The sequence below is a fragment of the Sarcophilus harrisii genome, chromosome 5, assembly GCF_902635505.1.
Source record: "Sarcophilus harrisii chromosome 5, mSarHar1.11, whole genome shotgun sequence".
NCBI classification, from domain to species: domain Eukaryota; kingdom Metazoa; phylum Chordata; class Mammalia; order Dasyuromorphia; family Dasyuridae; genus Sarcophilus; species Sarcophilus harrisii.
This window is the reverse complement of record NC_045430.1, coordinates 55,613,779-55,636,301: the sequence shown is the minus strand read 5'-3', so window position 1 is coordinate 55,636,301 and position 22,523 is coordinate 55,613,779. Positions and strand designations below refer to the sequence as shown.

The 22,523-nt window shown below is 33.7% G+C and overlaps 1 protein-coding gene across 1 annotated transcript; it reads right to left on the bottom strand.

Annotated features, from left to right (window-relative positions):
* Nucleotides 1-20,384: 20,384 nt before the first annotated feature.
* On the bottom strand, nt 20,385-22,294 carry LOC116419324 (T-complex protein 1 subunit epsilon-like). The gene is made up of 2 exons (XM_031938610.1): nt 21,527-22,294; nt 20,385-21,437 (listed from the first exon to the last, which is right to left on the bottom strand). Exons 1-2 carry the CDS (start codon nt 22,247-22,249, stop codon nt 20,538-20,540), a joined length of 1,623 nt encoding a protein of 540 aa, XP_031794470.1. The 5' UTR covers nt 22,250-22,294; the 3' UTR covers nt 20,385-20,537.
* Between the last annotated feature and the right edge of the window lie 229 nt (nt 22,295-22,523).

Genomic DNA, 22,523 nt, shown 5'->3' with positions numbered 1-22,523 from the left:
TTCCAAAGAGATACTGAAAAAGGGAAAGGGACCTGTATGTGCCAAAAAGTTTGTGGCAGCTCTTTTTGTAGTGGCTAGAAAATGGAAAATGAATGGATGCCCATCAATTGGAGAATGGTTGGGTAAAATTGTGGTATATGAATGTTATGGAATATTATTGTTCTTTAAGAAATGACCAGCAGGACGAATACAGAGAGGCTTGGAAAGACTAGTTAAAATTCTATAATAAATTTAACAATTAAACTATTCCCTCTTAGAACTAAAACTGATGAGATCAAGCTTCATACAGTGCTCATCCCCCTCCTTTCCCCCCTCAATTATGATAGATATTTTGTGACTTTTGTCCCATTATATCTCTCCTTTCCTCTTTTTCAAGTACAAACCTTAAATTTTTTGATGTCATCACATCAGAGTTCATTCACAAGCATACCCTCAGTACATGTGATGCCCTCCTCTGCCTGCCCCAGTAACAGATACAGTTCTTGAGTTATTGATATTGTTTTCCAATCTAGGGATGTAAATAATTTAACTTTTAAATAATATGGATTGGAAAATGTTTCCCTGTTTATCTTTCTAGGTTTCTCTTGAGTTTTGTGTTTGTACATTAAATTTTCTGTTTAGCTTTGTTTTTTTCCCAATAGAAATTCTTGAAAGTCTTATTTCATTGAACCTTCATCACCTTCCCTAAAAGATGATATTGAGTCTCACTGGGTAGTTTATTCTTGTCTGTAACCCTAGGTCCTTTGCCTTCCAGAATATGATATTCCAAACCTTCCAATTTCTTTATTGTTGAAGCTGCCAGATGCTGGGGTAATCCTAATTGTTGCTCCTTGCTATTTGAATTTTTTTCTAGCAGCTTGCAGTATTTTTCCCTGAGATGGTTGTTTCAGAGGTTCACAACAATGTTCCTTGGGTTTTCCTTGTGGGATCTCTTTCCTGAAGTGACTGATGAATTCTTTCAATGAGTATTTTACCCTCTATTTCTAGAATACTGAACCAGTTTTCCTTGATCTTTTGAAGAATGCTATTGAACTTCTTTTTTTGGTCATAATCTTTAGATAGGTCAATAATTTTTAAATTGTCTCTTCTGGAGGTATTTTCCAGGTGACCTGTTTTTGTAATGAGGTATTTCACATTTTCTTCCATTTTTTCACTTTTTAAATTTTGTTTGGCTGATTCTTGCTTTCTCGGAAAATCATTAGTTTTCATTTCTAGTTCTTGATGTGTTATTTTATTTTCAGTGAGCTTTTGTATTTTTTTTTCCATTTGCTTAATTGTACTTTGAAGGTGTTGGTTTCTTCAGTGGATTTTTATTTTGCTTTTGGCCAACTGTATTTTTAAGGACTTGTTTTCTTCAGTCAATTTTTTTTCCTTCCTTTTCAAGTTGTTGACTCTCTTAAGCATAGTTCTCATTTTCTTTTTCTTCTGCCTCTCTTATTTGATTTTTGAAGTCTTTTATGAGCACTTCCAAGTATCTTCTTTAGGCTTGAAACCATTTTTTATCACTGAGATTTATTGTGTGCATATTTCTTTCCTTTTCTTTTGCTATTTTCTCTTTCTTACTTTTATGGTTGAACTTTCCTCCTGGGGTAAAAGGGATGCTGTCCCAAGCTTCCTGTTCAATTTTGATGCTGGCTTTTGAAAACAGAGGTCCCTTGTGATTTCCTGCTCTTTTTAAGGACAGAATCTGGTTTCCAGAGTTTGCCTTCTGAGCTGAAACGGGAAACTGAACTACTGATGAGGGCCTCAGTTACTGATTTGCTGTGGTTAAGACCCTCGCACCAACTTTCCCAGAAATTATTGGAGCTAGCCCATTTCACTCCAGTCAGCCTGACTTTTCTTGATTTTTTTCCCCATCTATCTTAAGCAGGAGTGTGGTTTCATTCCATCAGCCTCTGTTCAGAGACTTGAATTCATGTGGTTTTCAAATGATACTTGGAGAGCTTGAACAGCTTCCTGACTATTCAGTTATCTTGACCCCCATCCCTGAAGTCAGGATGAAGTGAATTAAATATTAAGGGATGATATCTAAAAAAATAAATCAATAAATGTACTGTCAGAAAGGGAAAGAGAGAAGTGGAATACTGTAAAGTATGTGTCATAAAGAGGCAAGAAAAACCTTTTACAATGGAGGGAAAGAGGTAGAAAGAAAGGTGATTGAACCTTACTCACATCATGCACACATAATATACACTCAATATGGGTATAGAAATCAATCTTACCCTGCAGGAAAGCAGAAAGGGAAAGGGATATGAAAAGGGGGAAGGATAATAGATGACAGGGAACATTGGGGAGGGGATAGTCAGAAGCAAAACACTTTTGAATAGGAACAGGGTGAAAGGAGAGAGAAAATAAAATAATATAAAAGTTAGCAATAATAATTATAAAAAAAAGTTTAAAGCAAGTTTCTCTGATAAAGGTTTCATTTCTCAAATGTATAGGGAACTGAGACAAATTTATTTTAAAAAATAAGATCCATTCCTCAAAGAATAAATGATCAAAAGATATGGGTTATAAAATCATGCATATCCTTTGATCTAACAATACCACCACTTGGCATGAATTCCAAAAAGGACTTTTTAAAAGCAAGCTATGAGTATTATGCGTATTTATAGCAGCACTTTTCTCAGGGCAAAGAATAAGAAATTGAGGGAATACCCATCAATAGGGCAAAGGCTGAATAAATTGTGGTATGGAATTATAAAGGGATATTATTATTCTATGGGAAATGAGCAGGATGCTCTCAGAAAAACCTCAAAAGTCCTCCATGAACTCAAGAGAAATTTACTGTATATATAATAATAACAAAATTGAGGAAAATTGCTATTCTCAGCATTACAATGATCCAAGACAACTCTGAAGGACTTGTGATGAAAAATTCTATCCATACTGGGAAAAAGAAGTGATAGTGTCTAAATACAGACATTCAATTTTATTGAATAAGCAATTTTTTTAACTTTCTTTTTTCTCTTGAGTTTTTTTGATGAGAGGGTTAATGTTTTCTTTGCAACATGACTTTTCTGGAAATGTTTTGCCCTACTTTACATAGGCTTTCTCAATAGGTATGTGTGGGAGCAAGGGGATGAATCTGGAAGTCAAAATTTAAAATATATATTATATATATATATATATATGTTTCATATGTAACAGGAAGATAAAATATTCAATTGTAAACGCAAAAAAATACAAAAACAAAAATTGGGGCCTAGTATCATATGTCTGTAATTCCTGATGTTAAAGAAGGCTGAGGTTTATGAATTACTTGAGTTCCAGAAGTTTTGACATAAAATGTGTTAAATTGATTGACATCTATAAGTTTAACATCAATACAGTGTAAGGGATAGGGTTGCCTAAGGAAAATTAAACTTTCTCAGGTAATATATGGAACAAGTGAAAGGTTTCATGCTAATTAGTAGTGAAATAAGACTCCTGGCAGGAAAGAGCAAAAGAAAATTAATGAGGTTTGAAGAAAGTGTTTAAATAGCCATGTTCCTTGTCTGATCATCAGAGCAGTCACCACAATATATCATCAGTTCCACAATCAAAACCACAAGTTGGCATTTTAAAAGTAGTCTGAGATATACACTAACTGGCTGATGACTTGAATTCATTCAGAGCCATGAGGTACATTTTTATTATTTTTTCATTTATATTGGTAATCAATTCACTGTGAACTATTTTTGTTTTATGTTTCCCCATAAGATAAATTTTTCCTTGGTAGATAAACTGAGTAAAATAAGTTTGATTTTGTTTTGCATTCTAAAATTATTGTCATAAACATTCTTGATATCTCTTTCAAAGCTTTTGATGACAGTCTTTTTTGTTTTTCTGTAATGATGAATCCATTACAAGCAACAGTGCACTCTAAGACTTCTTTTTTCTTATAATTTCAGTGTTGATATTGTTGTTTTATAGGACTTGCCCTTCTTGTTTTACCCACTCATTTATTTATCTTTTCTTCCATTTTTTTTCTTTTAAAATAAAAGTGAATCAATGAGTTCCTGATGAATTTTATAAACTTCTTTAAATGGTCCTTTCTTTGTTTCTTCATTAGAATCATCTATACTTATTTGTACCATCAGAAACTCATTCTCGAAAACATCCAGGTTGGTTTTTTTTTTTACACAATTTTCCCTGTAGAATATTGTACAATGTTTCTCTAGTATTGCGTGGTAATTTTTTCTTTTGAACTATTTGGACTTCAGTTTTTTCATCTATAAAATGATAGTGTCACTGGTGATGAAACACACATTGTGGGAGCATATTAAAATTATTCAAATCTGGTCTCAGACACAATACTTCCTAGCTTTGTAATCCTGGGCAAATGACTTAACCTCAATTGCTTCAGAAAACAATTCATCATGTACTTCTTCCCTCTGGTTGGTCAATCTGCATTATTCTTTTTCCATAATATATTTTTTCTTCCTCCATTGAAGTTCATCCAACTGCTTTGATTAAGCTTTTCCTAAAAAAACGTAATTCATTTCAATATACTTCCAATTTTTTTTGAATAAGAAAACTATATGGGAAGTAACATTTTCACAGAATACTGTTTTAAGTAAAAATATCTCTATTCCCCAAGTCTTTCTCTTTCAGAGAAAAAAGCTAGTTTTCCAAGGGGTCATTTTGTATTTTGTTTAATTGGCAGCAGCATTACCTACAATACATTCAAATTTTAAAATATAGCTTTGTCTCATTAGAAGCCCTGTTTTCCTTCTTTTCATTGTTCTCACTGTGTTTCTATATGCAAGTTTTTAACAGAAATAGCATGTTTTAGGTCTTCAGGAGGCAATGCAGTATGATACAAAATCATCATTCTGTCTCCCTCTTCTCTATTTCACTCTCAAAGCTCCCATTACTTTACTGTGATCTCTTTGCTCAATTAGTTATAGAAATGAATGATAACTGTTTAGAATATTAACAGAGCATATTGTAGCTTAAGTGTTTAAAATTGGTATTTTTAAGTCTGGAATAGTTCCTTCTTGAACAAAAGGAAATGCTCAAAAATTCCCCTTTTCACGAGTTGAGTGGAATTTTATTGTAGTGTGGTGAGTGGTAGTAATTAGAGTAATTAGAGATATTTGAGAGTTTTGGCGATTTTCTAAGACATTGTAAAAACATGCTACATATACAGATACATAATCTTCCCATGTTTAAATGACTCTCTGGTTAACTTGTCATAAGCTAAAATATATATATATATATATATATATATATATATATATATATATATATATATAGTTACCAGATTTGGGTACACAATCTCCAAGGAGAACAGGTATTTGCCACATGCCCCTTTCTGTTTCTAATGAGCAGAAATAGATGAATTGCTAAAAATACTTTCAACTGAAAAATATCTACTGTCTCTTTGAATTAGAACTGGGCTGGCACACCTGCAACTCATAGTCATGAAATGATCTAGTCATTTTCCTACTGTATTTGCAAACTGCAAAAGTATATGATTATGTTGTATAGTTCTATGAGACAGACTATTAAGACTCAATAAGACACAACATATGGCACCATTATACAATCACAGCAGCAGAGACATACTGCTGGGAAAATACAATGCTCAGAATTGTTTATGTCTTTCTACAATGATCAAGTCTGCCACAAGCAGTCCTAGTTCTTCCATCTGATATTTTGACGTGCTGATGGATTCCAGGAACAGCTGGTGGATTCCACTGACAAATCAAGATATTTTAGAAGTCTAGCTGATTTTCTGTCAGATTCAGTCAAATGCTTCACAGAGTGGAGGAATTAAAGTATATTAATGGCATTAAAAAAGTATAACAGACACTAAATAATGGCTATCTCATATTCCAAGTATAGAAAAAAGAAAGAGAATGATAAAGAGTAGGAAAAAAATAGACTTATGCAAACATTTATTAGGCACCACAGTGTGACAGAAATTGTGCTAGTCACTGGGGATAAAGATATACATGAAACAGTAAGAAGCTTGTTAAAGTAGAGTATTACTAATTACAGTATTACCAATTAACTAATTAGTATTAGGTATTACTAAATTTATATGCAATCTAAGTGACATTCATTACTATTTGGTAGTTAGAGCAGTTAGCAGCTAGGTAAATCATGAAAAATTCATATTAAAAGTGGCACTTGAACTGATCCTTGATATAAACTATAACTAGGAGGAATGAAATGTAAGAGTATCTTGAAGAACTAAATGATGCAGTGAATTTGTAAAAAAAAAATCTATAAAGGAAAAATGAATAGGATGGAAAAATTTATTTCAGAGTAAAATTGAAATTTTTATATTAATTGATATACTAGTTCCTTGTAGTGTTAGGGATTTTAGTAAGAAAAGGTGGAAAAGAAATGACTCCCAGACATTCTCAATGGATAGAACAAAGGTATAGAGACAGGAGTGAGAGTAAAATGTGCTTGAACAGAAAGAAGACTGGAATACTATCAATTCACAACATAGTGCCCAAATTAGATATTTTATCTTCCTTTCCTCTTTTTTTTTTTTTAACTACTTCTTTAAAAAAAATTCCACCCTGATTTGGGGCTGAGGGAAGAGGCAAAATGGGCCAGGGACTATGGCCAAGCACTCTTCTTACAGTAAACAGCAATAGAAAGGACAATTTGTTTTAACAGGAAAACCTTTGGTGATAATAGCAATCACAGTGAGAAGTCAGAAGCTCTCAAGTGTCAAGAAGTATAAGAATAAAGGCTCAATTATTGGGAGGAAGCAAAAAGCAATTAGAAGAGTATGTCAAAAAGTGAAATAATACAGTAGGGAGAAAGTGTAAAAGGAAGATAAGCATGTTCAGGTAGATTCCAAGCATATTAAAGCTCACAACAGAGTTATATTTCTCAAACAACTACATGGCATGACCTTGCTCTTGCCCTCCTCAGCCCAATTATTTGAAATTAGCTCAACCCCTTTGATCTTCTAAACAAGTTTCAGCTATGGACAGTTCCTGCAACATTTCCTGTATTTTGAAAGAGCTATATTTGAATGGGATTGGGCACTTGGTGAAGTTCCCACCTTTTTGAATGGGATAACCTGAGTGAAGACCTCACATAAAAATCATTTCCTATGCCCTAATTATGACCTGATACTTTGCTGAGACAAGCAGTGCTACAGCCTAAAACCACTGTTTTTTTTTTTTTTAATTATCTTAGATAAACTTATATTCCCATCCTCTCCCCACCACACACACACACCCCTTTTCATTAGCATTTAAATAGCTAATACAATAAAAAGTAAGTTATTGACTAGTATTCTTTGTTTCAGGGATAGAATTCTGACCTAGGATGCAAATCTGGACTCCACTAGCCAATGAAAGGAAAGGTCAAAAGAGTATTGGGGCTTCCGCATTAGGATCTATATAATCTTGTGTTGTGCAGTTTGTGCTTTGCACTCTTGTACTGAGGACACCTTGTCTGTTAGGAGTTGCCATTTCTAATGAGATCATATTAAATCCTTTTGCTTTTTTACCTTGAAAGATCCTAATTTTAATTTGGGTAAAGGTCACTATCCCATGCATTTTTATTGTCCTTTTCCTTTTTCTTGTCTTCCCTTTCTTTTCACAGTTTCCCCTGTTTCATTTATGTAATAACTACATCAGATATTCATTCCCACAGGAATACAGAAATGAAAAGATTAGTGAAGAGCATTGAGCAATTGTGTGAGAAATAGGCGATCACTTTATACAGAAAAGGCATTGGCAGGTTTGGAGACCAGGGTTATCTGATAAATGATTGTTCAAATAATTTATATGACATATATAAAACGTTTATAAAATAATTTGTATGAAACACATATGACTATTAAATTGTTGAAGCAATAGAATGTATTAGGTAGCAAAGTTCAAATGTCCAAATATTACCAGGTGAGTGTGTAATGTTTTAAGAGATAGAAATGTTTTAGGGAAAGCATGAGAATGAATTCTTGAAAATTCACTGTGAAGACCGTGTATTTTTAAATCAGCAGGAGTCAGGAATTCAAGTTAGGGGAAAATCTTCAGTCTTTATTCTCAGTGAAGAAGGATCGGAGGTGGAAGAGAATCAGCGATAGCAATGTGTGCAGCTGAGTCAAGAAGCTAGCTGGATCAGCAGCCACATAACCAGCAGCTAGGAGCCAGGAACCCAGGCCCAATCTCTCCCAGCTTCTCTTCCTGTTCCTCTCTCTGCCTCCATCCACCAAAATCGTCATTTCCTCTACAACACATCAGGCCTTGCATGAAGAGTGGGCAGGGACCATTCTTTATCCAATCATGTATATTAATAGAGTATAGCCCAATTACTATTTAGCCTCCCATACTTGGGACCTCAGTGCATCAACTCAAACTTCAGCCCATTACAATTCACATATTAAAGGAAAATTGAATGTGATGTTTTAAAAAATGCATGCATAATCCAATACATTTTATTTAGTAAGTTCCTACTATGGACAAGAAATGCTGCTGTAGGAGCTCAAGACACAAAAATAAATTTTAAAAAATTGTTCCTTTTCCTCAAAGAAATTGCATTACAATAAGACAAAGCATATTTTAGGAATACAGCTGTCCTTATAGCTCGATTCAAGTTTCAACTCATACATGAGGCCTTTTCTAATTTTCCCAGATGCAAGTACTTTACCCTTCAAAAACTAACATGTTGTCTTTGCATTTGATCCTCACAACAACTCTAGGAAATGAGTGCTATTAATATCCTCATTTTACAGATGAGAAAACGGAAGCAAATATAGTTTGAGTGTATTTTCCAGAGTCACTGAGAGTGTCTGGAGTAGGATGTGAGCTCAGGTATTACCTAATCTCATCTCAGCAAAATTCCCCATTGAGCCACCTAGCAGAAATTGCCCCCATTAAGAAATTATAATCTCTTTGAAGGAGAGAGCTATTTTTATCTATTTAATCTTTAGTTTTATGTAGTTAGCTATTTCATAATTTTTATCATATCTTTAAAGCTTACTTCATGCATAACATATCAAAAACACATAATAAGTACTTGTCATTTGATACATAAAATATTTGAGGAGGGAAGAAACTAAAATACATGAAATGCTTCACAAATTACTGGCAAAATCCTAAAGGACTGGTATGTTAATTGAGGATGAAAATTTCATTAGATATTACATATTTCAAATTGGAGAATTAATTCCTAGTTGAGGGAAAAATCCTTACTTCCAAACTCTTGTGTTCTAGAATACACAGACAAGAAATACCAGTAATTAATCGACCAGAATACTCTATGCACTTTTAATCTCTCTTCACTTCTCTGATTTCCTCTTTGTTCTTTCTTTCATTGTCTCTACTCTTCCCCTAACTGTTCTGTTTTTTACATCTCCCTCATTTATTCTTTTTTTTCTTGTCTCCTATTCATGTTTCCTTTTTTTCCATATTTCATGAAAGAAACCATTATTATTAACCAAACATTTAAGGAGATTTATATGTTTCTCTTTTCTTTTATCCCCATTTCAAGACTTCAGTCTCAACAGCTACTCTCTATGCAGACCCCACCCAGGTGGGAAAGCCATTGGGCAAGCTAAGGTTAGGAAAATTCTTTGAATAGATTGCCTTATGCTGGGAGTAACTTAGAAGTAACAAATTTCACTGAATAGATTCAGCTCCTCATGTTAATATTCATTCTCTTATTGTTAATCAGAATTAATTGCCATCCTCTGGAATACTCCTCTTCCAAAAGCCACCACACAAGGCTCTCATAAAAGAAATTTAAAAGAGCTAGAAGAAAAATGGGGAAAGGAAAGGGAAGCTTGACAAGGGGGTCTGGATAATTCATCTTACTCAGATAGAGTGGATAAAGAAATCAACTCCCCATAAAACAGAATTAGTGAATTGGAAGAAGAAAATAGCTCTCTAAAAAATAAAATTGGCAAAATGGAAAAATTCCATAGAACAAAACAACTCATTTAAAAACTCAATTGGACAATTACAAAAAGAAACGAAAAAAGTAAATAAAGAAAATAATGCATTAAAAATCAGAATTGAAGAAATGAAAATGAATGATTTGATTCACCAAGAATCAGTCAAGTAAAACCAAAAAAAAAAAAAAAAAAAAAGAAAAAGAAAACAATGGAAAAAATGTTAAATACATACTTGGGGAAAAAAACAGACTTGAAAAATAGATCTAGGAGAAGTAATCTAAGGATTGATTATTGAACTTCCTGAAAATTATGATGAAAAAAAAAAAAACCTAGACACTATTTTTCAGGAAACCATCAACGAGAACTGCCCAAATGTTATAGAAGCAGAGGGTAAAACAGACATTGAAATAATTCATTGATAACCTATTGAAGAGATCCCAAAATCAAAACTCCAAGAAATATTGTGCTAAATTCCAGAGCTATCAGACCAAGGGAAAAATACTACAAACAGCCAGAAAAGAAAAACAATTCAAATACAGAGGAACCACAATAAGGATCAAGCAACATCCACATTAAAGGATTGAAGGGCCTGGAATCTGATATTCTGAAAGGGTAAGGAACTTGGTATGCAGCCAAGAATAACTTATCCAGCCAAAATGAGCAATTTTTTTTTTCAGGGAAGAAGGTGTTCATTCAATGAAATAGGTGAATTCCATCTATTTCTGACAAAAATTAAACTAAATAAAAAGTTTGACCTCTAAACATAGAACTCAAGAAAAACATAAAAAGGTAAAAGATAAATCTTGAGAAATATATTTCTGTTATGAGTATACATGAAGAACACATGTATAATTTGGTTTTACTGTTATAATATAAAAAAGAAGCTAGAGGTGAAATGGAAATAGTATCAGAGAAAGGGAAAAGTAGAGATACTACATCTCACAAAGAGACAAAGGAAACCTATTATATCTGAGGGAAAGAAGGGAGGAGGATGAACATAGTGTGTATCTTACTTTCATCAGAATTGGCTTAAAGAGAAAAATATTAGACATATTTGATTTACAGAAAAAACTCCCACCTCATTGAAAAGTGAGAGGAGAAAAGTGAAAAGGTAAGAAGTAAGCTAAACAGAAGGGAATACAGAAAGTAGGGGAAAAGTTTAAGGGGAGGGACTCTATGATGGCAGGGAGGGAATCCTAAAGAGGGAGGGCTGTGTGAGGCAAGTGGTGCTCACAAGTTTAATAATAGGGAGGTGGTTAAGGGGGAAAGAAAAGAGAAAAGCATAATCTTGGGTTACACGATGTCAGGAAATACAGAATTAGTAATTTTAACTATAAATGTGAATGGGATAAACTTCCCCATAAAGCAGAGGCAGATAGCAGACTGGATTAAAAGTCAGAATCCTACAATATGTTGTTTACAAGAAACACATTTGAAGAAGGCCATACATACAGAGTAAATGTAAAAGGCTGCATAGGAATAAATGGACTTTTCCCTAAAGTAGTCAGTAGCTTCTATTTAAAACATCAGCAACTGTCATATATAATGAGGATAAACTGGAACCGTTCCCAGTAAGATCAGGAATGAAACAAGGTTGCCCACTTTCACCATTATTATTCTATGTTGTATTAGAAATGCTAGCTTCAGCAATAAGAGTTGAGAAAAAGATTAAAGGAATTAAAGAAGGTAATGAGGAAACCAAATTATCACTCTTTGCAGATGATATGATGGTATACTTAGAGAACCCCAGAGATTCTACTAAAAAACTCTTAGAAATAATCCACAACTTTAACAAAGTTACAAGGATACAAAATAAAGCTATATAAATCCTCAGCATTTTTATACATCACCAACAAAATCCAACAGCAAGAAATAAAAGAGAGATCTACATGAACTGATGCAAAGTGAAATGAGCACAACCAGGAGATCATTCTACACAGCAACAACAAGACTATATGATGATCAGTTGTGAGGGACATGGCTGTCTTCAACATTGAGATGATTAGCACCAGTTCCACTTGTGCAGTGATGAAGAGAACCAATTACATTAAGAGAGAGACCCATAGGTTCAGAGACTGGAACACAGCATAGCATTTATTTGCTTGATGTTATTATTTGCTTGCATTTTGTTTCTCTTTTCTCAGTTTTCCTTCTCCTTGATCTGATTTTTCTTGTGTGAATATGTATACACATCTTGGATCTGGCATGTATTTTGGCATAGTTGCCATGTATTGGACTGTGTGCTGGGTAGGGGAAGGGATTGGGAAAGAAAGGGAAAATTTGCAGCAGGGGTCAATGTTGGAAAAATTACCCATGCATATGCTGTGTGAATAAAAAGCTTTAATAAAAAAAACCCTATTGTGGCTCCTCTTTATTTGATTTGTTTCTTTCTGGCTGCTTGTAATATTTTTAACTTGGTCCGATAGTTTTCAAATTTAGCCACCATATTCCTTGGGGTTTTAATTTTGGGGTCTCTTTACAGGAGGCATTTGGTCAATTCTTTTAAAAGTCATTTTACCTTCTGTTTCTATGATATCCAGGCAGTTCTCTATGATGATTTCCTGAAAGATAGTGTCTAGGCTCTTTTCCTTCAGCATGTATTTTGGGAAGTCCAATAATCCTTAGAATGTCTCACCTAGATCTATTTTCCAGGTCGGTTATTTTCCCAATTAGATGTTTTAAATTTTTTCCTATTTTTTTCATTTTTTTTTTTTTTTTGGTTTTGTGTAACTGATTCTTGTTGTCTTATTTGGTCATTCATTTCCATTTTTTCAGTTCTGAAATTGTGTTATTTTCTTCATTTACTTATTTTTTTTTACTTCTTTTTGTATTTGTCCAATTTAATTTTAAATGACTTGCTCTGTTCTATGGAATTTTTTTCCATTTCAAAAATTCTGTTTTTTAAGGAGTTGTTTTCTTTTTCTGTTTTAAATTCTGTTTTTAAGGAGTTATCTTCTTTTCCTGTTTCACAAATTCTGTTTTTCTGGGAGTTGTTTTCTTTTTCCATTTTATCAATCTATCTTTTAATGAGTTACATGCTTTTCCATTTCACTGTCTATTTTGTGTTGTCTTTCCCAAACCCTCTTGCAAAGCTTTCATTTCTTTTCCTCATTTTTCTTCTAGCTGTCTTTTAAGATCCTTTTTAATGTTTTCTAGGAGAGCCTTGTGTGAGGGGAAGCAGGTCACATCATCTTCTGGGCCTTCTTTAGTCTCCTTAGGGTTTGAAATCTGTTCTTCTCTTTCACCATAAAAGCTATCAATTGTTAGAGTCCTCTTACTTTTTTTATTATTATTATTATAGTTTTTTATTTACAAGTTATATACATGGGTAATTTTACAGCATTGACAATTACCAAACCTTTTGTTCCAATTTTTCTCCTCCTTTCTGTAATCCTCCTGCTGGGTCCTCTTACTTTTTTTACTCATTTTTTTAAAATTAAGGTCTGCCTTTAGGGTGGGAGAGGTTTTTCAAGCCACCGCAGCTGTGGTGGGTCAGTGCTGATTCACTCCTGGTGCTGGGTGGGCATGGCCTGGTTCCCTGACGTTTTGGTGTTTGGGAATTCATAATTGATCTTTTATGTTTGTGTTGGATGTTTTATAATTTTTCTGCTTATCTACTGGTTTGCAACCAGCGCCAGAAGAGTCAGTAATGCCATGGGAATCTGTGCTGTCTGTGCTAAAAAAGACCTTTGCTCGTCTATTTTCTCCTGTAAATTTTCTGTTATGTGGATACTGCACTGCCCAGGGACTCTGAGCTGTCTGCATTGGTGTTTGTACTTAGCTGGTTGTGCTGGCTGCCTCCCTCCTGTTTTCAATTGAAAGAGACCTTTTCTTGCAATCTTTGAAATTATCTTGTGCTGATAATCTGTTGCACTCCCAATATTTGTGTGTTCTGCTAGTACAGAGCCAGTTCACAAGCTGGATTTTGTAATTATTGTGAGAATTGTAAAGAAGGTTAGAGAGAAACATGTCATCTTTGCCATCTTGGCTCCACTCACAGAAGTCCCCCTCATCATTTCCTATCTGAAATACATAAACGACATTCTAATTAATTTTCCTACATTGTATCTCATTCAAATCCATCCTATTCTTAATTTTCAAAGTGCTTTGTTTTTTCCTCAAGAATTTTTCACACTCCTCTCTGGTCTTTGAAATCTGGTATTTCTTTGTTATTTTCAGAATTAAATATAAAGTCTTTTGTTTAGCATTTAAATCTCTTCATAGTTTATACTCTTTCCTACTTTTCCAGACTTTATACACCTTACTCACCTTTATGTACTTTGTTATCCAGCACTTCTGACCTACTTGGAAGTTCTTCAAACATGACATTCCTTCCATCTCCATCCGCCTTGTTTCTCTTAGGCTCTCTTAAAGACTCATTTAAAATCTAGATATCTTCCCCTTTCACATTACTATCATCTTAATAGATAAAAATTTTTATCATATATATTTGTGATAATGTTATTTATTATTAGTAGATGAAAGCACACACACACATACACACACACACACATATATATATATATATATACACACACACATATAAATTAACTAGTTATCTACATGTTATCTCTCCCAGTAGACTATGTTCTCCCTAGTTCCTTAAAGAGAGGAGCATTATTTGTTGATCTCTCTATCCCCAGTCAATAACAAAGTACCTATCTCATGTTGAATGTTAAAGAAATACTTGTTAATTAACTTAATGAGAATTTTCTCACATGTAAAAATAAAATACTAGATTCTACAAAAACAAAAACAAACAAATAAACACAACCTCATGGTGCTATGTTTATGGTGACACTAAAAAGAACATTTGGATAGCTCTAATGGATAGAGGCTGCGAGGGCTTTAACAAAAAATATAATTTCCACATTGTAAAAAAAGCACAAGATTAGGACCTTATGTTAGCAGCCTAATGATGGACCACTGTGAAGGTGCTGTTTACCTCTAACTTGGCTATGAATTGATAATTTCTCATAACAAAAAAATTCTTAAAAAAAATCTAAAAAGTTAGGGAGAAGTTGTAATCAAAGTTGCTAAAGGCAATACCCTCAAACATTTTGTGTATATGATGGATTCCTTTAGAAGAATCTCTATGAGGAAATCTATGTATTTCTTCTCAGAATAATTTTTTAAATGCGTAAAATAAATATAAAGAATTACCTAGGAAATCAATTACATTGAAATATAATTATAAAAAAAAGTTAAACTCTTTCAGGTTAATGCATGGAATAAATTTTCCTGAGCTTCTTTCTTAGATTAATTTCATCTCTGTTCAACACTAAATTCAACCAAATAATATATCTTATGAAATTATTTTTAGTAATAAAGAAAAACTCCAAAAGAAAAGTTGAAAAATACTCCTCATAATATTTTGGAACATTCACCTTTAACATATGGAAGAAATTCAAAACCAATCTCTAATTAAAAGACTGGGAACTTTTGAAATTATATCAATTTTTCACAAAACTTATATATTTGTATTGTAATGAAAATACTAAAAAGAACTTGAAAAGCTAATAATGGACTAAGCAGAAATGAAAAACATCAGCTATTATTATACTACTTATTGTCTAAGATAAAAAAAATCAATCCAAAGAAAGAACTGGCCTCTAGGAAATAATGAAAAAAAAAAAAGCAAATAATGAAGGTGACCTATCTGTACCAGGCCTAAAATTATATAAAGCAGTGGTCATCAAAACCATTTAGTACTGGCTAAGAAATAAGTAGTAGATCATAAAAAAATGAAAAGGACCTATGTGTGCAAAAATCTTCATAGCAGTCCTTTTTGTAGCAGCAAGAAACTGGAAACTAAGTGGATACTCACCAGTAGGAGAATGGATGAATGTTATGGTATGTGAATGGTATGGAATGATATGGAATATTATTTTTCTTGTGTTTTCTTTTCCCTTTTTTAATGAAAGCTTTTTTGTTTACAAAACAAATGCCAATTTGTTACAAAACAATGGGTAATTTTTCAACAATGACCCTACCAAAACCTGATCTAATTTTTCCCCTCCTCCCCACTCCCTTTCCTAGATGGCAGATAATCCATGTTAAATATGTCAAAATATGTCAAATACAATATATGTATACATATTTATATAGGTATCTTCCTGCACAAAAAGGATCTGATCAAGAAAGGAAAAAACTTGAGAAAAAGAAAAATGCAAACAAAAACAGAAAGAGTGCTTGCTATGTTGTGGTCCATACTCAGCCCTACAGTCTTCTCTCTGGGTATAGATGACTGCTTTCATCACAAGATTATTGGAACTAATCTGAATCATCTCATTGTTGGAAAGAACCATGTCCATCAGAATTGATCATCGTATAATCTTGTTGTTGCCATGGACAATGATATAATATTGCAATTGAATGGAATATTGAGAACAATATTATCGTTCTATAAGAAATGATCAGGAGAATGATTTCAGAGATACCTAAAGAGACTTACATGAATTGATGCTAAGTGAATTCAGTAGAACCAGGAAAGCATTGTACATAGCAAAAGTAAAATCATATTATGATCAATTCTGATGTATGTGGTACCTTTCAATGGCAAGGTGATTCAGGCTAGTTCCAATGCTTTTGTGATAGAGTCATATACATCCAGAACTGTGAGGACTGAGTGTAGATCATAACATAGTATTTTCACCTTTTTTATTGTTACTTGCTAGCATTTTTTCTTTCTCATTTTTTTTTTCTTTTTGATGTGATTTTTCTTGTGTATATGATAATTATGGAAATATCCATAGAATAATTGCATGTTTTTTTTAACATATTGGAATACTTGCAATTTAGGGAAGAATTTTAGGAAAAGGAGGGGAAATTTTAGAACACAAGATTTTGCAAGAGTGAATGTTGAAAATTATCTGTGCAGGTGTTTTGAAAATAAACAGGTTTAATTAAAAAAAAAGAATTGCTCTTTGGTGAGGCATTATTAGGGATCTTTTAAAAAATCAAGGGCAATGCATATGTCTTGTAAATAAAAAGCTATAATTAAAAAAAAAAAAAGATAATAGTCTATCCAGCCCAAACTAGTTGAGGTCAATGATTTGACTTGACCAAATCACTACTGCATCTGCTTAACAGACTAATTAAATAACACACCCCAGAGGATGAGTTTCCCACCATTTTTGAACATGGAATGTATGAAGAAGGAGGGAGAACATGTTATACATATTTAGGGGAAAAAATATTTGACATATCAGAAAGACTGTAATTGAGAACGGAATGGACCAATCCAGTTCCTGAAGAGCGAGTAACTGTGACAAATTAGCAAATATAAAGCTTTCCCATTTCTGTGTTCAGCACTCACTCTTCACAAAGAGGAACGGAGCCACTTCTGGCCAGAAATGTTAAAAGAATTCCTTAAGATTTTTCTTTCATAAATTTTACTCAATATCTGAAAAAAAATTGTGGGCAATCAATTGGAGAATGGCTGAGTAAATTGTGGTATATGAATGTTATGGAATATTATTGTTCTGTAAGAAATGACCAGCAGGATGAATACAGAGAGCCTTGGAGAGACTTACATGAACTGATGCTAAGTGAAATGAGCAGAATGAAGAGATCATTATACACTTCAACAACAATACTAATACTATATGAGGGTCAATTCTGATGAAAGTGGCTATCTTCTAGAAAAAGAGGATCCATATCAGTTCCAAGTGATCAATAATGAACAGAACCAGCTATATGCAGTGAAAGACTGGGAAATGAGTGTGGACCACAACATAGCATTTACACTCTTTCTTTTATTGTTTCCTTGCAATTTTGTTTTTCTTCCCAGGTTATTTTTACCTTCTTTCTAAATCGATTTTTCTCGTGTAGCAAGACAACTGTATAATGTGTGCATTTATTATATTTAACATATACTTTAACATGTTTAACATGTATGTGACTACCTGCTATCTAAGGGGTGCAAGGAAGGAGGGGAAAAGTTGGAACAGAAGTTTTTGCAAGGTTCATTGCTGAAAAATTATCTATGCATATGTTTTGTCAATAAAAAACTATAATAAAAAAAATCATGGGCAATAGGTAGAAATTTATTTTTCCAAAATTGTGAATGCTCTTTCCTCAATCCTCATTCTTGACATTTGTGTAATAATTGTCACTGTTGACTACCCTCGTTCCCTCCTGCCTCATCCCATGAATTTCTTTTATAACTTTTGTAATACTATTTTCTCTTGATTCTCCTCTATGTAATGATGTCCTAACTCAGTGTCTTTACTCTGGCTATTCCCTATTCCAGAATATGATCAGTTCTCTCTTCTTTCAATGTCCTTAGCTTCTTTCAAGATTCATTTCAAATCTTAATTTTTGCAGAAGGCTTTCCCCAGCTCTCTCTACTATTAAGAATTTATCTTGTTTAAATATATTTATTTACATGTTGTCTCCTCATTAGAATGTGACCTACCTGAGATCAAAGATTGAGTTTTTAATTTTTTTTAATCCCAGTGATTAATAGAGTGCTTTTCACACAGTAAATACTTAACAAATGTTTGCTAGGTGAATGACTATCATTGGATTGGTATTCAAATGCCCAAGTTTCCAAAAGAACTAGAAGTCATTGACAGTATAGGAATGCATGGACTTTTCCTTTAAATGATCAGTAGCATCTATTTAAAATAATCAACAAGCATCATATGTAATGGGGACAAATTAGAACCATTCCCAGTGAGATCAAGGGGAAACAAAATTGCCGATTATCACCATTCCTATTCAATATTATATTAGAAATGTTAGATTTGACAATAAGAGAAGAAAAACAACCCACAAGTTTAGCAAAGTTGCAAGATACAAAATAAATTCACAGAAATCATCAGCATATATCACCAACAAAGAACAGCAGCAAGAGATGCAAAGAGAAATTCCATTGAATATAACTGTCAAAAACATAAAATATTTGAAAGTCTACCTGTCAAGGCTTGAACACAACTACAATATACTTTTTCACACAAATAACGTCAGATGTAAACAACTAGAAAAATATCATTGCTCTTGAGTAGGCCAAGTGAATATAATAAAAATAATAATACTACCTAAATTAATCTACTTATTTAGTGCTATACCAAACTCCCAAGAAATTATTTTACAGATTTAGAAATAATGATAAAATTCATCTGGATGACCAAAATGTCAATAATTTCAAGGCAATTAATGAAAAAAATGAAAATGAAGGGGGCCTCACTGTACTAGATCTAAAAATATCTTAAAAAGCAGTGGTCACCAAAACTATTTGGTAATGACTTTTGGTAATGAGTTTGGTAATGATTTTGGTAATAGAGTAGTCAATCAGTGGTATAGGTTAGAATCACAGGACACAATAGTCATTGACTATAGTTATCTAGTTTTTGACAGACCCAAAGACCCCAGCTTTTGGGATAAGACTTCACTATTTGACAAAAACTGCTTGAAAAATTGGAAACTAGTTTGAACAAAAATAGGCATTGACCCACACCTAACACCATATACCAAGATAAAGTCAAAATGGGTTCATGATCTGGACATAAAAAGTGATGTAAAAATATTTGAAGAATATAAGATGTCTCTCAGATCTGTGGAGGAAGAAGGAATTTGTCACCAAAGAAGAATTAAGGATCATTATTGATCACAAAATAGAGAATTTTGATTATATTATGTTAAAATGTTTTTGTAACAACAAAACTAATGCATAGAAGATTAGAAGAGAAGCAATAAACTGGGAAAACATTTTTATATTCAAGAGTTTTCTGATAAAGGCCTCATTTCTAAAACATATAGAGAATTGAATCAAATTTCTAAGAATTCAAGCCATTCTTCAGTTGATAAATAGTCAAAGGATATAAACAGACAATTTTCAGATGAAGAAATATGAAAGGGGACTCTAGCTATATGAAAGGGTGCTCTAAATGATTATTGATCAGAGAAATGAAAATTAAGACAACTCTGATGTAGTACTCCACATCTCTCAGATTGGCTAAGATGACAAGAAAAGATAATGACAAATGTTGGAGGGGATGTGGGAGAACTGGGACACTAACACATTGTGAATAGATCCAATTATTCTGGAGAGAAAATTGTAAATGTGTCTACTGGGCTTATTTCCCAAACAGATCTTAAAGGAGGGAAAGAAACCCACACGTGCAAGCCCTCTTTGTAATGGCAAGAAACTGGAATTTGAGTGGATGCCCATTAGTTGGAGAATAGCTGAATAAGTTATGTTACATGAAATCTTGGAGAGACTTATGTTAACGGATGGTAAGTAAAATGAGCAGAACCAGGAGATTATCATACATGGCAACAACAAGATTATAAGAGGATCAATTGTGATGGAAGTGGCTCTTTTCAACAATGTGATGATTCCAACTTCCACCTTTGTGCTGGCTGGAGGCTTTGGATTCAGAGATGAGCTAGAGGCAGAAGTTGGAAGAGACAAAGGACTAGTGGCAAGAGCTCTTGGAACCAAGAATAGAGATAGGCCTCTAAGAAAGCTAACCATGCTATTATTAAGGAGACAATAAAGTATTGGACTTTTTTTTTTTTTTGGTTGTTAAACAGCTAATTTATTGTCTTTAGTATATAGCAATTACAGTGTCAAAAAAGGGAAAAAATAATAAATAGCTGTGATTGCAACACATGACTCCTGTTTATTAATTGCAATAGTAAGCTTTACTACATTTTATTCCAACTTAAGTTTTCATTCTTCAGACTCTCCTGGTTTGCGGATATCATCAATCTTCAGAATCATCCTGACCATTTGTGTTGCAAGAGAAATCTTCTGTTTTTTTGCCAAAGTTTCCACAACATGTTGTTGTCTCATATCATTTGTACCCTTATGCAAGCAGTCAATACCAAGGGCAGGATTCATTTCTTTCACCTGTCTGGCTCGTACATCAGTCATAGTTTGGATGGGATTCATACCACTATTTTCAGAAAGGGCCATGGGAATGACTTCTAATGCATCTGCAAAAGCTCTCATATCATACTGCTCCAAAGAAGGACACTTATCAGCTTCTTCACTAACAGCTAAAGCACAAGATATTTCAGCAGCACCACCTCCATATACTACACGATTATCACGAACTAGGTTTCTGATTACACAGAGAGCATCATGAAGAGATCTTTTTGCTTCTTCAATTATCATTTTATTTCCTCCTCTAATGAATATGGTCACAGCCCTGGAATTCTTACATTTCTCTATAACAAGCATTTTGTCTTTGGTTGTTCCAAATGAGATCTCTTTTACCAGACCAGCAAAACCAAGTTTCTCAGGTGTGAGTTCAGAGAAGCGTGGAACAATGCGCCCTCCTGTTGCAATGGCAATCAGTTCAATTTGAGGTCCCCCTACCCAACAGACAGCAGGTAATTTATTCTGAAGGAGTAAATGATTTGCTTCATCATCAAAACCCCACTGGCAAATGGCTAGGTTTGCACCTGTGAGTTTAATTTGTTCAATCATCTCTTCAAACTTTTCCTTTTCATACTTCTGCAGGGCCTTGTAATCTTCTACAGAAGTAACATCAAGCTTATGTTTAGTTTTTGGTTTGGGTGGCTCAAATGGACATGTTAAAATTGCAATTTTAGCATTTTTTACTTCCTATAAGGGGAAAAAAAACACTTTTTAAAAGATAATTTAAAGAATTAAAAAATATTATGCAACAAAAGGAAAAAGGGGAAATTACTTACTTTAGGCATTTGTGGATGACTAAAATCCTTATCCACAATTACTCCCTTAATAAGCTGAGTGTCTTCAAGTCTTCCTCCTACTTTGCCTTCTACTTTGATAAGTTCAAAGTCAACATCTCTCCGTTCCATATCAGCTACTGTCAGGACAGCATTTACAGCAATTTCAGCCATTTGTTGGTGGCAGCTGTTAACTACTTTAGAACCAAGAGTTGTTTTTGCAGTTTGGATAAGAGGTTCAGTGTTATGAATATCAACTGGAAAACTATCACTGATTTTGTCCAAATGTTCATTGGCAATTCGAGCAGCCTGCTCATAACCATCTGCTATTCTGATTGGATGAATACCACGATCCAGGAGTTGTTCAGCTTCTTCTAGCAATGCACCAGCCAGAACGACTACTCTTGTAGTCTCATCTCCAATCTCATCATCTTGTGATTTGGAAAGTTCAACCATCAGTTTAGCAATCTGATGATCGACATCCATCATGCTTAAAATGGTGGCACCGTCATTAGTTACAGTCACATCACCATCCTTATCCACCATCATTTTGTCAAGCCCATTAGGTCCAAGTGATGTTCTCATTGTATTTGATACAGCCTTTGCTGCCATTATGTGAGACTTGAGGGCCTCCAGTCCCATAAGGCGAGACTTGCGCTCTTGGTCCTTGATGATGAGGAAAGGACAGCCATATTCGTCGAATGCCAGAGTCCCCATAGAAGACATGGTGGAGTTTGCAGGGATCCCTCCCAGCAACCTAAAGTATTGGACTTTAACAGTTGGCTGAAGTCCCCAAAGAAACCTGCTCCCAGAGAACATTATAATTTAGAGAAGAGAACATGTCTTTTGTAGACATCCTCTTCTTCTGGAAGAGGAAAGGAAAAATAAACGTCATATTAAAAAAAATTCTTAAAAGAGAAAGCTCCAAAGATGTTCATGGATTTATCTCACTGAATAAATATAAGAGATATATCATCTATCTTTTATTTTTCAAAGAGGA